This window comes from Ixodes scapularis, unplaced genomic scaffold (assembly GCF_016920785.2).
Source record: "Ixodes scapularis isolate PalLabHiFi unplaced genomic scaffold, ASM1692078v2 PGA_scaffold3__209_contigs__length_174095766, whole genome shotgun sequence".
In the NCBI taxonomy this organism is placed as follows: Eukaryota; Metazoa; Arthropoda; class Arachnida; order Ixodida; family Ixodidae; genus Ixodes; species Ixodes scapularis.
This window is the reverse complement of record NW_024609868.1, coordinates 105,810,156-105,824,858: the sequence shown is the minus strand read 5'-3', so window position 1 is coordinate 105,824,858 and position 14,703 is coordinate 105,810,156. Positions and strand designations below refer to the sequence as shown.

Genomic DNA, 14,703 nt, shown 5'->3' with positions numbered 1-14,703 from the left:
TTCGAAAATTAGTCTGAATCCTCTTGTGTTTACATACCTTTCAGAGAGTCAAAATTTATGTCGTGTACGTATAAAACGTGCTCATTTTATCATAGATTAATCGAGGAGAAAGTTTACGAAGCTCACCCGCGGCCCAGGCAAACAAAAACGTTATTTCCCGGCGCTGTGTGTGCGTTTTTGATCGCCAGATATTGACCACCGGAATTCGGCATTAGATGCATGCTTTTTGCATGTATGTGATGATGGCATGTTTATATTTTCATCGAGTGCTTTATTTTATTTTTATATTTATTTTTTCAGTTTGAGCTATCTTGATAGTGAAGACCTTCTCGCATTTTTGAGCCAACGTTCAGTGCTCTGTTTTTTTAGGCTTCTACGGAATGCAATTATCTAGTTTACTGTAGAATGTATAGTCCTGTAAACTGCTGACGAATGATTGAGCACCTTGCTGCGTTGTCTATGTTGCTATACTTCAAACTGTATGAGGGCAGACATTTTTTTTTTTTTTTTTGCTACCGGCCTAAACGGTTATGCCGGAGAGGTTCCAAGGGAAAGAAGAAATGCAGCTTAACTAAATGAACAAACCTACCATATTATAACATATGCGAAATACTCATATTTCCATGCCAATATGTTCTAAACATTGTACGAACCTTGAAACTTAGGGGTTGACAAGGTCTAGATTAACTTTAGTCTGCTTCCTATATGTGGGTCCATTGATGCCTAAGTCCTGAATACATAAAATAAGCTTCCGAGCACACATATATTTCAAAAGAGTTAGGGTGAATGCCGACGTTTTGTTCTGGAAGATTGTTGTACATATACCCCCTGGGCAGTGTACCTAGGGCGCGCCACCGTCGGTTGATCGCCAGCGCCACCGTGGCCAAATGCCGTATTACTGAGAAGGCTTAAATCGGCGACACGGCCGGTATCACGTGAAAGATGCCACCCGTTATTTTATTTTGCGGATTCAAACCAATTCAAGATATCGGCAACTTTTATCGCGACCAGGCATTAGAAAAGGGGAAGAGGTTGTTCCAGAACAACCACGTGTATGGCGTGCGGGAAGAGAACGGCACGGACATCGCGGCCAAGTGCCATTCCCAGCAGGGAAAACACGTGTACGACGTAACACTCCAGGTGAGTGCAAGCAATGAGGAGTAGATATATTATCGAGATTTACATGAACAAAAGGGTGATTTATTAATGTTTTCCTTGCACAGCTAATCTAAGACTCGCGAAAGGTCGTCGCCGGGTCCTGCACTTGCCGGTACGGTGTCCTCGGCGAGTGCAAGCACAGCGCCGCTGTAGTGCACTACATCAACACGCACGAGGTCAGCGCTTGCACTAGCGTGCCCCAAGCGTGGGGCAAGCCTTCAAAGAGGCAAAAATTAAGCGACAAGGCGTCGATCGGGGACCTTTTTGGAGGTAGGAGTGCAGCCATATCGGTTCACGAGCATGCTGCAGCACCGTTATGTGGCGTTGACGTTCACGAGTCGCAAAAGCTAGTGTCAAGTCGTACTCGTTATCGTGCAAGTTACTGCTGGGTTGGCGATTGGGCCACGCCTAACGGAATACCAGACACCAGCGATACAATGTATCCACGGAGCACTGTTTTGAGCTTATGCACATGTTTTATTTTGGGTGCTGTTCAACAGAAAAAAATAAAAGTATTGCACAGGATCCGAGTATCTAGCCTAGTCCCGCACGTCACGGAGAATTACAGCCTCCTTGTTAAGCATAACTATCAATATCATTGGTTTTACTTTTAGATTATACCTGTGAAGTGACTCCTGAGTTAGATATATGTAAAAATTACAGTGCACAACAGACAAGGAGAGAAACGAAACATAGGTGTTGTGTGTCAAGTTTCTTGTGTGCTGCACTTTTCACTATGTCGTCTTAGCAACTAGCCCTACCTAGCACCCTTCTGCAAGCTAAACAGCTATGATGGTTTCCAAGCATGGGCAAGCAAACATCAACTATTACCCCAAATTGATTAATATCTTGCTGACGCAAACTGCAATTTTCCCCCAAACCCTGCATGCAATCTGGACGTATTAACCTTTTTTTTTAATTATCTACAACCTTGTATTTATGAGTTGTTAATTGCGTGCAATGTTAATTTCACAGGCAACCGAAGCAACTTCGTAGGAAAACAAGAGCCACGAGAGGTGCTGCCACGCTACATCATTGACCATTTCCCAGACATTGACACCCCATTTACGGACATTCTGCGATTGACAGGACAGAATCAAGTAGAGCTGGAGTGTGCCCAGCTCTTAGAAGACGTTGTAAATGATGCGGTCACCATTGTGAGGAAGTCTGAAGTGGAAGTGGTGCTGCAACATCTAACGCATCAGGCTTCGGACGGAGAGGCACTGAAGTACCGTCAAGATCAACTCACAGACCCCGAGAAAGCATTCTTTCAAAAAAGAGTGGCTTCTCGTGATGTACTCGGAATCTGCATGGCAACGATGGCACAGTCCAAGTGTGCACAGTGAGATCTTTTACCTCCTCAGAGGTCAGGGTGCATGTTGGCACCTATCTGGGGTGCTTTCGAGAGGCCCAGCTTTGTAGTGAGGTTTCATGCGAAACTGTACTCTTGAAGTGGTGAAACCGCAGTATTGATAATGCAATTTCAAAAGGTCTGAAGGATCTGCTCTTTCCACTAGCAAATTATTGCCCAAAATCTGCACTGTCTGTTTGCTTTGGAGTTTTTTGTTTTTTTTCCTCGACTTTCTTGCCTTGGCCTGCATGTGCCTGGTGCTGAAGATTACTCTATTAACACTACTTTTCAGAAGAGCTGTAAACTCCGTTCCTCAGATTAAATTCATGTTCTCGATACCAACAGGTGGTACCAAGAGCGCAAGGTGCGGATTTCGAGCACAATGGCACATACCATCCTCCGGACCAGGAAGACTCCACAGGATCTTGTTGCGAGCTTGATGAACACCACAAGCTTTTCAAGCGACGCAACGACTTATGGTATTATTTAGGCTTTGAGTGTTCACAATATATGCTAATACCAATTTCAATTACACAGGCTTGCAGACTGAACCAAAAGCACGGCGACGGTTCGAAGAAAAGTTTGGAGCACATATCGTGGAGGTGCGTTATTTAAATACCCTAAATAAATTTTTAGTTGCGGTGAAACCGGTCCACAATTCAAAAGATGACAAGACTAATGTTTGACACACCCACACATTAGTGCATTGCATTGTTTTCTTATCATAGAAACCAGTATTGCCCTCCACATACACATTCTAAAACACACAAAGTTCTCACTGCATCTTCTCAGTTGCAGGCACTATGTTGCCAAGGCGAACATAGTGCTTGCAGCATTTTCAAAGCTACTTGCACGAGTGCATGGCATTGCTTGGCAACTCCTTTGCATGTGAGAATGAGACAAGGCAAAGTGAGGTGCTCGCACAACGGTGCGACCCTAAAGCAATGTGGAAACTAATTGCTTCGACAGTATCCCCCAGAAGAATTCACGCCGAGTGCAGTGGTTGAAGTGGACAGGTGTAGCCATGTTACGAAATGGTGTGCTAGGAGGTCTACTTTCCACAGCATTATTTCACTTTCATTTCAGGTGGGCCTGCTTGTGCATCAAGAGAGGTCTTGGCTTTGCGGCAGTGCTGACGGAGTGTTTCAGCAAGATGGAGAAACAGTCCTTCTGGAAATCAAGTGCCCCAGCTCGATAAAAGGGCAACCGGTCGTTGACGCCAATAAGAGGAAGACATTCACCAGCTGCCTGGTGTACATTAATGACAAGTTGTGCCTGAAACCATCGCACAACTACTACACACAAGTGCAAGTGTTGATGCTTGTGCTGGATTTACAATCTTGTTATTTTTATGTCTACACATGTGATGAGCATGATGCCACTGTGCTCGTTCCCAGGAATGACAAGTTTTTGAACAATGAGATCCCTTCTCTGGAATGGTTTTATTTCAGCTGGTACCTGCCAGCCCTTGCGCAAAAGTACCAAATCTAAGCACATCAGTAAGAGTGACAAAAAAGACAAAAAATAAAGTACTGCATTCAATTCACTGCAGACAGCATGAGTTGCAACAGTGTTCCATGCTTCTTTTGCATACTTGCCAGTTTTTTTAGGAATTGGTGGTTTAAAACGAGACTGAAATGTGAAGCAGAGTGCACAAAATATAATCCTACAATCGAAATGTTTACTTCTGCACTGAGGTGTGTGATTTCATTTGCCGCTGCTTCGTTCTCAATGACAAGTGTGAAATCCGAGCAAGTTTTATGAGTATACTCATAAAACTTGCTCGGATTTCACACTTTCATTATACAATAGAACCCCAAGGACATGGAAAATACACTCAAAGCTATCAACCATCTTTACATCTAATAAAAAAGCTACAAACATCTTTTACAACAGGAGATGACCTACATACAGGAACGCTTAAAGGGAAGATGGGGCACTTTTATGTTCGAAAAAAAAAAAAACGCTTGAATTGTGTTCATTTGGCTTTTAGAATAAGAGATATCACAATTATATTTCGATGCGATGCGCCCGAGAGCCATACGAGCAATTTCTAAATAGGGCTGAAGCCCCGCCTCCCTAGCCTTGGGCAGCCAAAAGATCCGTCGATGACGTCACATAGAGCGATTGTCTTTCGCCTTTTCCCCCCGTTTAACAATACTTGCGCAGCAAATGGTTTGGGTTTACGGGGTAAAAATACACTAGAAATCACTTCTAACTAATTTTTTTTCAAGAAGCTCCATAACTTCCCTTTAAAGGGGCCCTGCAATCATATTTCAGCGTCTACCTTTTTTGCAGTTTCCACGTCTTTCGGGGTTCGGGCAAGCCAGCGGGCACGGAGAGAGTAACTAAATATCAGTGCATCATATTTTAACCGGACGACGCAGAAACCTCCCGCGGTACCGAAAGCGCGCGACATGCGACGTCTTAGGTCCTGGGCTTACTACTGGTCAGAGCCGCTAAAAGCTTCTTTTTAGTCGAAATACAAAATATAAGTGGCGCGAACCATTTCAATTATTTATAAAAGTAGTTTTTGTTCAGTATTTTAGAGCACGAAAGAAACAAATGCAGTTTATAAAGTACGGAAACAAGAAATGACCCGTCGACATAGTGGGATCGGGCGCCGACACGGAAAGGTCCCGGATGTACGCGGCGGCGCTGCAGTCGTTTATAGACTGGAGAATCCTACCGGCTCTGAGCGTTCCAAAGGCCTTCGGCGAGCAGCTGTGTTTTGCGGTTTGGTCGTTTCGCGGTATGCCAGCGCGGAGTGGCTCCCATTCTGAACTGATCTTTACCCTGTGTTTGCCGTTGTTTGTGGCCAATGAAGTGTCATGCCGAAATAGTGTTTAATCGCGCAGCAAATGCAAGGAGAGCCGCTCTGGCTGCCCGCTGCATACAGCCTATCCAGAACATGATTTAGTGGCGCCCTCTCGCGCCGGTGACACAAAGTGCAGCAGTCGTGAGCGCTCGCGATAAGCCCACTACCCCTCCTCTAGTTCACGGCCGCTCAAGCAACCAAGGACGTCACGAGGGAGGTTATTTTTTGCTTGTTTTTGTAATTCTAATTTGCCTATAACTTCTAAAATAAAGCGATAAAAGTTTCACTAAGTTACTACGTCCAGTGCGATCAGGTTCGGTGCAAACTAAAACCAGTAAAAAAGTCCTTGCAGGGCCCCTTCAAAACAGTCACTGGCAGAGAACTCGTCTGCGAATAAAGAGCCTACCAACGAGCTTGAGTAAACTGACAGCGGTAAACCATTGGCCAAAAATGGCACCCCCCCCCCCCCCGGTTGCCGCCATCCTGACCGTTTGCCACATTAGTGATCACGTGACTTTAAGATGGCTGCGCCCATAGGTGCACCAGATCAGATTGGCCAGATTACAATAAGCAGGGCCGCAGTCCAAAATTTACTTGATCTCGCTCTAGGGTAAATGTTCTGTACCTTGGCGTTCGAAAACCTACCCGCGTCCAGTTGCTCTATCAGTCTTGTCACGTGACATGACCCACCGGAATAATGCGGATCCATTCAAGTAAGATTCGAACGCAGCCTCAGAGGTCCCCTCTGCTTACCGTGATCTGGCCAATCTGACCTGGCCCACCTCTGGGCGCAGCCATCTTAGTTTCACGTGATCACTAATGTGGCAATTGGGTAAGATGGCGGCAACCAGGGGGGGGGGGGGTGGTGCCATTTCCATTGTAGGCCCTGGGTTGCGGTTTACCGCTCTAAGTGATACTCAAGCTCGTTGGAGCCTACGCTGGTACCCAGGAAGAGTCGACCCCCATACGAGAAATTGGAGCCACATACCAAGCCTTGCCATTCGTCTGAATGGGCCTACACATACTGCCGCTTATTCCTGTGGCTTGATGATGGCAGGTTGCAAATTTGCCAGCACACAGCACATGTGGAAAACATCATCCATCAGGGGGATCAGAGTAATGGGCACCGTTGTCCTGAGGATATTGTATATCTTAATTCGCTGTATCATACGCTCCACGTGGATTCGGACCTGGGCAATGTCATAAGTGTCGCGCACTTCTTGCTCACTAAACTGTCCATTCCCCGATAAAAAAGGCGGCATCACGAGCACCGCATCGGTGTCTGCCAGACCTGCCCTGATGCCCGGAAAACCTTTGTCAGCCAGAATTACGTCTCCCGGCTGCACAATGTTTAAGAACCCAGAGTCCACCGTAACATGGATGTCGGAGCATCGGCCTCCGTATGCCTTCGAACGGAAACAAATAGCCCCATTAGGGGTTACAGCAACCAGAAACTTAAGAGTGTAGCCACTCTTGTAGCTCGAGTACAGCACGCGCTGCTGGCCAACACTACTTGGCTCCTCTGTTCTTACTTCGGTGCAATCAATGATCATTTTGCATTCAGGGTAGTTGACTTTAAAACACTCTGGCAACGTAGCTCGAATAATGCTAGAGGGAGGCCGAAAAATCCACCTCGCTGTCGCAGCAGTCAACGTTGTCAGCACAGCTCGGAAGTGGCGCGATGCTGTAGTTCTATCGACACTAAAAATCACACCAAGAGCAGTGTAGCTCAACCCAAGCTTCATTTTCATGAGAAAGAGGAGCAGCCGGTTCCCCAGCGTTACATCACAGCTCCGCTCGGTGACAAGGGGAACATGCTCAAAAACAAAGCAAATACACTCATGCTTACATTGCAAATGCCTTGTAATGCATCCTCCGAATGTCGGATGCTCTCGTAACCTCCGAAGAAACTGGTCCTCTCGCTTGGACCTGAATACTTTGAAGACAACTCTGGCTGGTGCTGTGTCCCAAAGTCGCAGACCTCGCGATGTGTGATCTGTGTGCAACCAGCGCCGCCTTCGAGGGAGCACGTGAAGACTGTGAAGCCTCGACTGCAAGTACCGAGTTCATCGGTCTGGATCTCCTGAAAAAGCATTTCCCATCTTGAACATTCAGCGAGGCCAGCCATGAAACATGAATTTGTTGGAGTGCTGAAAGACCGCGGCTCTAAGGGAGTTAATTAAGGCACTGGATGCACTGCAGCGTGCCTCACAATCCCCAGTCTCATTTCTATCAGCCAAAGAATTAGCCTTTCCGTGATTGACAATGTGTAGCTGTAACTAGCATTGCAGATTTCCTGACCCCAACTGGCAACTGTACAGGTCAGTCAGCACATATTTTTTCATTATCCGACTAGCTCGGCTTTTGATATGCATATCTATAGTGAATGACATGTCAACTGGTTTTCTGATACTTTCCAGATTTTCATTTTCAAATTATCACTTCCCAGCAAAGATTCAACAAAAACAACTGGTTTGGTTTTTGGTACGGTTATTGCAAAACTAAGAGATTGATTCCTGTACGGCTTTGTGGAGAGCTGGTTATCTTAGCTCGCGTCACCAGTTTAGCATTCTCCTGATTTATGTATTCCGGTTAGTGTCAAATACCTCACTCAAACCACAGTAAACTTATTTACTTCGTTAATATTGGCCATTTTTATTTCGAGTGATCCATTCGACGACGCAGAAAACAGTGACACTTCCTATGATCACAAAAATCATTCAAGCAAAAGCGAAATAAGTGTTGAAAGCACGAGCCAGTTTTTTTTTAAAAATGCACGGTGTTCTTTACTTTTTGATTGGCTTACAATCGAGGATATATTTTTATTATTTTTCTACCTTTTGGGATGGGCATAAAATCAATGCCGGCTTAGACTCAAGTAAATACGGTACCAAAATGTAATCAATTTCATAGTACTGCTTTAACTGTAACAGAAATCAAACGGCTAGTTTTTTGGCTTGAGTCTCTGCTTTTCAGCTTCTGATGCACCTTGCTGCAATCAAAAGATGGGGGGGGGGGAAAGACATAATAACTACCAACTCACCACTGAACACTTCTCTCGAAGTTCTACAGCTTCACACAGCAGCTCCAACCCCCGTTGTGGGCTTCCACTGGAATCTGAATCATGCTCAGAAGGCACTGGGCTGGTACCACCTGTAGATGGTAGTCCTGAAGAACCTGCAGCTGAGGCACCTGAACATGCTGATCGCTCCTGCCACCTGCAAACAAGTATGCACAATCAAATACATATCTGCTAATCTTGCACTATACACTTCCTATCAGAATATCGAGAATCGCAGGTGTCATGTCATATGTTCAATGTCATAAGAGGACGAAATGAATGTCATGAACTCCCAGTTGGGGCGAAAAGGTTCCGTTTCATTGCATGTGCCCGAGCCACACAAGGTACACACTGAGTGCGACATTGTCATCTTTGGTGTGTCACTAGAGCGATTTGAGAAGTGGTTTGCAGAGAAGTTGTTGCCAAACATCAAGGCCAGGAGTGTGATAGTAATGGACAATGCTTCATGTCACTCATAGTAATGGACAATGCTTCATATCACTCTGTCAAACTTCGTGCCCCTCCAAGCAGCAACGAGAAATAGGAATGACAATGTGCTGCCGTCTCGTTCTGTATCTACTTTCTTTCGTCAGCTGAAGGACCTGCGACTTAAGAAATAGGAACAACAATGTGTTTGCTGTCGCACTCCGTGTCTACTCTCCCTCGTCTGCCGCAGGACCTGCGACTCGATAAACAGCCACGACGACGTGGTGCCGTCCCGTTCTGTGTCTACTCTGTCGTCTGCTGAAGGCCTGCGACTCAAGAAATAGGAACAACAATGTGCTGCCGTCCCGTTCTGTATCTACTTTCTTTCGTCAGCTGAAGGACCTGCAACTCAAGAAATAGGAACAACAATGTGCTGCCGTCGCACTCCGTGTCTACTCTCCCTCGTCTGCCGCAGGACCTGCGACTCAAGAAACAGCCACGACGACGTGCTGCCGTCCCGTTCTGTGTCTACTCTGTCGTCTGCTGAAGGGCCTGCGACTCAAGACATAGGAATGACAATGTGCTGCCGCCCCGTTCTGTGTCTACTCTCTGTCGTCTGCTGATGGACCTGCAACTCGAGAAATAGGAACGACAATGTGCTGCCGTCCTGTTCTGTATCTACTTTCCTTCGTCTGCTGATGGACCTGCGACTCGAGAAACAGCCACGACAATGTGCTACCGTCCCGTTCTGTGTCTACTCTATGTCGTCTACTGAAGGACCTGCAACTCAAGAAATTGGAACGACAATGTGCTGCCATCGCAATCCGTGTCTACACTCCCTCATCTGCTGAAGGACCTGCGAGTCGAGAAAGAGAAACGACAATGTGCTGCCGTCGCACTCCATGTCTACTCTCCCTCATCTGCCGAAGGACCTGCGACTCGAGAAACAGACACGACGTGCTGTCGTCCCATTCTGTGTCATCTGCTGAAGGACGAAAAAACCGAGACGACGACATATTGCCGTCGTTTCTGTTTTTGAATGTCGTGGAAGTAAGACAACACCCGCACCTCTGTGCAGTGAATTCATGAATGTGACATTGACTGTTGTTTTGCCCACCATACTCACCAGACTTGGCACCGTAGAACCTTCATCAAAACAGCAGCCTTTTCACAGTGACCATACCATCGCACTCTTTATGTGAGTAGTGTGAGGACCAAGACAAATAGCAATTTTTTCTCTATGAATTGGATACATTGGAATATGACCGGTAAGTGCATAACGCTCAAGGAGAACTAAGTAGATTTCTTAAGTGCCATCGACCTCGGGCAACTCCTTCGCAGGTAACATTATTACCTCTCAAACAACCCTCGTAAATATAGCTTCCAACAGTATTAACAGTTGTTGAGCAAGTTTTGTCGCTGGGCATACGAGAGAATCAGACACACGACAATCTCTCAGGCAGAATCTCTCTCAAACAATCCCCCGTGCTTTTTTTCTTTCTTTTTTTTACAGGGCGCACAGTCGCACGATCTGCTTAGCTTAGATGAGGAAGTAGAATTTAATATCACTACAGCCAGCGAGCACCCATAAAGATGCCGGCGGACACACAAGCCAGTGCACACATACCACCACACACATAGCGAGCAACAAACCAAAGGTGAATAAAGTCAATATTTACCTGCTGAACCTTCCAAGTTGAGCCTCAGGATCCACAGACTTCTTCCGGTACACTTCTGGGAACAGCGTTGGGTAGTATAACCAGGGTGGTTCTCGATATTGCTGAGTTCGTTGTTCAGGAAATGAGTTGAGCATATCCTGGAGCTCTCGTTCGGACTCCAGTTTGAACCGTCATCGCTGAAGTAATGAATGCAAGAATTAGCTTCAAACCCAACTGATATCTAGGAGGCAGCAAGGTATGCAGACTATGCTCATTTAAACTGGTGCTTTGTGTGGTTTTTTAGTTTCCCCGTCCCTATTTAATATAACACCCGAGTCAAATTGGGAATTCAATCGGTAAGGTTGGAATCTCTACTAAACTATATTTTAAAAAGCACTGGGGTTCAGTACACGCAAGAAGGAAGCGTAAAATACCTGGCTGAAAGCTGCTCGAACGAAGATTTCACTGACACGGGCCCGCAACGGTTCGCGAACATTAGAGAATGTGTGGTTCTCTGATCACATTACTGGAATTGAAACAGGTTCTGGCCTCGCGAAGCAGTTCACCAAGTGAGCTGATCTCCGTAAAATTTTCACGAAACGCAGTTCCAGGAAATGCTCCGCGAAACATTGGCACAACTGTCCTCAAAACGCAGTTCAAACAAAAATAGTCCGCCGAGAAGACGGCATGTCAACAGCATGAACCTTGCTCTAGGAAGTTCGTCGCATCGAACATAAATGATAAAAACGCCGCGCTTCGACCGTCCTCATTGAAATATCAAATCAAAAAGCACACCTAGCAATGCGTCTCGAGCTCTGCGATTAACACGGAGTACTTACTTTACACGCCTTACGGCATTTATCCATCGCTGGCGGCGTGCTTGTTCCCAGGGCCGCGACGGGAACCTGTGGAGCTTGACACCAGCTAGGCCTTCTCGGTTGTGACAGCCCTTCACGCAACAATACCGAACGCTCGATGCCCTTCGACGCTTGGTCTTCTGCGGAGGCATCCGGGATCGCACGCGACAACTGAAGGCGTATCGAAAGCCAGGGAAACCAGACAACTTTTAAATTAACGCCGAGGAAGCGAGTCTCGACCCACACGATCAGGCACAGCTGCCGAAAGAGCCTTCTCAGTGTTGGAAATATTTTGGACCAGGTGGCGCGACGTGTCACACCAAACTTGATTGCCCTGACGGTATAGGAGGAATTATTTAGGCTCTTCTAGGCCTTCGTAAATTGAAGTTGTTATTTTTATTTGCAATTTCGTGAATTCAGCGTAAAGAGAAAGGCTAAGAATGGCAAATGTAAGATTATCGATTGGATCAAAAATACATGCCCAATATCTTGGTCAATTTGGTGGCTCGACGTTCATTCATGGTGAAGATGAGCGACACCATATCAACGTACAACACGGCCGTTTGGGAATTGATGATGGACGAGAAGGTGCTGCGAGAGGCTTAACGTTACAACCAGTAATCACAGTGTTTATTGAAAGTTCATTTCAATCACTGAATAACCTGAACAACTACAAAAGGCGAAGTTAACGTTCTGAAACTTTATTTAGAGATGTAGTTTAGTTGTTACAGGTTATTTAACAGTCTTCCTTTAAAAAAAAAGTAACATGTTTTGCGTCATGATTAAATATTTCGACACAGTATCCTCTGCGATATTTGACGATTTTCTAATGGTGGACTGACATATTTTCGGAACATAAAGACTTCTGCCAATCCGCGGTTCTAATTAAATTTAGGCCTAACGTTCACTGTTCAAACATGCTGCGATTGCGGGGGTGAAGTTATCGTCTATGGTCACTGACAGAGTGAAAACAGCAGAAAGCCATTTCAATCGCCGCCCCCAAGCGTCAACTTCCAACCTTTTTATAATACTTCATAGTCTTGTGAACCCTCCACGGGCAACCAATGCACGGATGAAAAAGACGAACGGTCTCTTGAAGCCCGGCATCCGAAAAAGACGCCTTGTCCTTCTCATTCTGTCAGTTAATTTAATGTAAATTTTGATGTCATCGTATGACCTACAGAAAGTGCTCCGTCTCATCATTATGTTCGATTCGTATCTTAATTGTTAGAACATTCATAGCTCCTTTGATTGGCGTACGGACAACACATGTGTTCACACAAATACGAAGTGGGTTAGGTCACAATCGCGCAGGCCAAAGCCTCAATAGGTGGCCAAAGCCTCAATGCCGCAAAGAGGCTGAGCAAAACCATTTCCTAGGGCACGATGCTTGGAACTACAATCTTAGGCTTGGTGAAGAACCTAAACAGGAATATTATAAATAAACAGTTTCTTCATTCTTTTCAACATCAGGCAGAAAACCAAAAATTATAGCTTCACTCACAAACTTGTTACTGTGATATTTGAAGAATGGAAACATTACGCACATATTATGCGCATTCAAGCCATCCGCACTCTCTAGAAAACGTAAACTTGGAGATTAGTACGTTTTTTGAGAGGTAGGCGCTTCTTGTCGCTGTTCATTTCTATATTGATGTGCACACAGTTGGTAAGGCATCTTATATAAGCCCGCGGTGGATGTCGTCAAAAAAAAAAAGAGAGACGAAGTTAGAAAATGTCCCTGAACTCACTTGAAGAAAGAAACTAATTCGTCGAAGAATCTAATTCTGAATGTGCAAAAACAACTTAGAGACTGTGACAGGCTCATATCCCTGTATCATAGCCTCCTCTAGACTCACAAAGCCTGGACGTTCGAAGTTTAGCGTTCACCTTTCACGTGAACGCTAAACTTCGAACTGCGAGGCTTCGAACTGCGAAGTCATTTGGCTGTGACGTCATTACCCTATCACCCAATCAGGAGTTTCCCGTCCCGGCGACGCCGATATCGGATTTTCTGCGACACAAACTTCTTAGCGCTTTCGTGTTAAAAAAAAACAACAAAAAAACACCTACCTCGTGGAGGCGCTGACAACTCCAGCCAAGAACAGTCCCGAAAACCCAAGAAAACCCGACAAATTATGGACCGCGTAAAAGGGGACCAGCTGCGTGACAACAAATATATGAACTACATTTTATCTGCGGGATACTCAATCCCTCTTTGCCCGCACGCACCCCTGTTTTAGTAACAAGCAAAATAAATAGTGACAATAAATAAATCCACTTTCAGTCACTCTGGTGCAGTGCCGTATTTTGGCGAAGCTCTCTCTGCGTAGGTATGTTGTTCACTCGACTTTTACCACGTCGAACCCTTTTAGGATTCGTTCTAGCAAAATATTTACATCCGACACAATTTTGTATATTTCCCCCTGCCAGCGTGTTTCTCTTGACTTTACAAAGTTGTTTTAAGACAGAGTATATTTAAGCTTCACGAATTCGGTCCGCGGAGGTGAGCTATACGGCCAAGATGACATTATAGGCGGCCTAGTCGTCACGATAGATCGGATAATTCGGTAACATTTGCTTCTCCCCTTAGTTAGTAAAAATAAACATGCGGTTTCAATTAAAACCTTGCTGAGTTTCACAAGACTGGCGCTGCAAAAGTGCGAATATTAAGAATATCAGCGACGTTTTCTAAATGCCAGCCTTATGCTCTTTGCGCGAGGAGTAACTTTAGCGCACCACCGGGCGTCTGAGGTGTTTTATGTCTCTATAGAATTTTCTGATTTAAGGGCTTATGATGACACTCTTTAAGTCTTGTAATTTGAACCATATGTTTATTTTCAAAAACTAAAAAAAAAAGTAACTAACCGTTTTAACGCAATTATCTGGCTTAACGTGACGATAAGCCCCCTATAATATATCCACCAGGCCTAACTCACCTGCACAGACTACATTCGTCTAGCTTTCGCCGCTTTTTAAAAATTACCTGTAAAGCATGAAAAAAAAGCACTCTGTACATGCCTTTTAGAAGATATGTCGGCAAACCCATTAAACCTTACTGTCGACCCTCAGGTTACTCATCCCCGGTACCCCCATCCAGAGAAGCTTGTAGGGTTAGTAACCAGGTCAACCTTGTGAAGCAACCTGATACTTAGGAAATACAAAAGTTGAGAACAAGGAAAAAGAAGGAAAACGTTTAAATATTTTTCTTTCCCTTCTGTTGTTTTCAATTTTCGTACTTTCAGAGTATCAGGTTGCTTCGCAATGTTTAGGATACACCAGCTCACTTGCGTTCGTTCATTTAACAGGTCAATATCGGCCCTCTGAATGGCGCGTTTTTATGGACGTCACATAACTTGATTAAAATGATTTAG

General features: G+C 45.2%; 1 protein-coding gene and 1 pseudogene across 1 annotated transcript; one reads left to right on the top strand and one right to left on the bottom strand.

Moving 5' to 3' along the window:
* The first annotated feature begins 942 nt into the window (after window positions 1–942).
* On the top strand, window positions 943–4,000 carry LOC115312897. The gene is made up of 6 exons (XM_042292821.1): window positions 943–1,140; window positions 1,245–1,428; window positions 2,134–2,500; window positions 2,855–2,988; window positions 3,047–3,111; window positions 3,596–4,000. The coding sequence occupies exons 1-6, from the start codon at window positions 943–945 to the stop codon at window positions 3,998–4,000; spliced, it is 1,353 nt and encodes a 450-aa protein (XP_042148755.1).
* A 1,815-nt stretch (window positions 4,001–5,815) lies between these two features.
* LOC115328680 lies at window positions 5,816–10,573 on the bottom strand (annotated as a pseudogene).
* Between the last annotated feature and the right edge of the window lie 4,130 nt (window positions 10,574–14,703).

Bases quoted from the DNA above. Each gene is read 5' to 3' on its own strand.
- LOC115312897 (XM_042292821.1), top strand. From the start codon at position 943: ATGCCACCCGTTATTTTATTTTGCGGATTCAAACCAATTCAAGATATC. The intron at 1,141-1,244 runs GTGAGTGCAAGC...GACTCGCGAAAG, and splicing joins TGTACGACGTAACACTCCAG to GTCGTCGCCGGGTCCTGCAC. The intron at 1,429-2,133 runs GTAGGAGTGCAG...TTAATTTCACAG, and splicing joins GATCGGGGACCTTTTTGGAG to GCAACCGAAGCAACTTCGTA.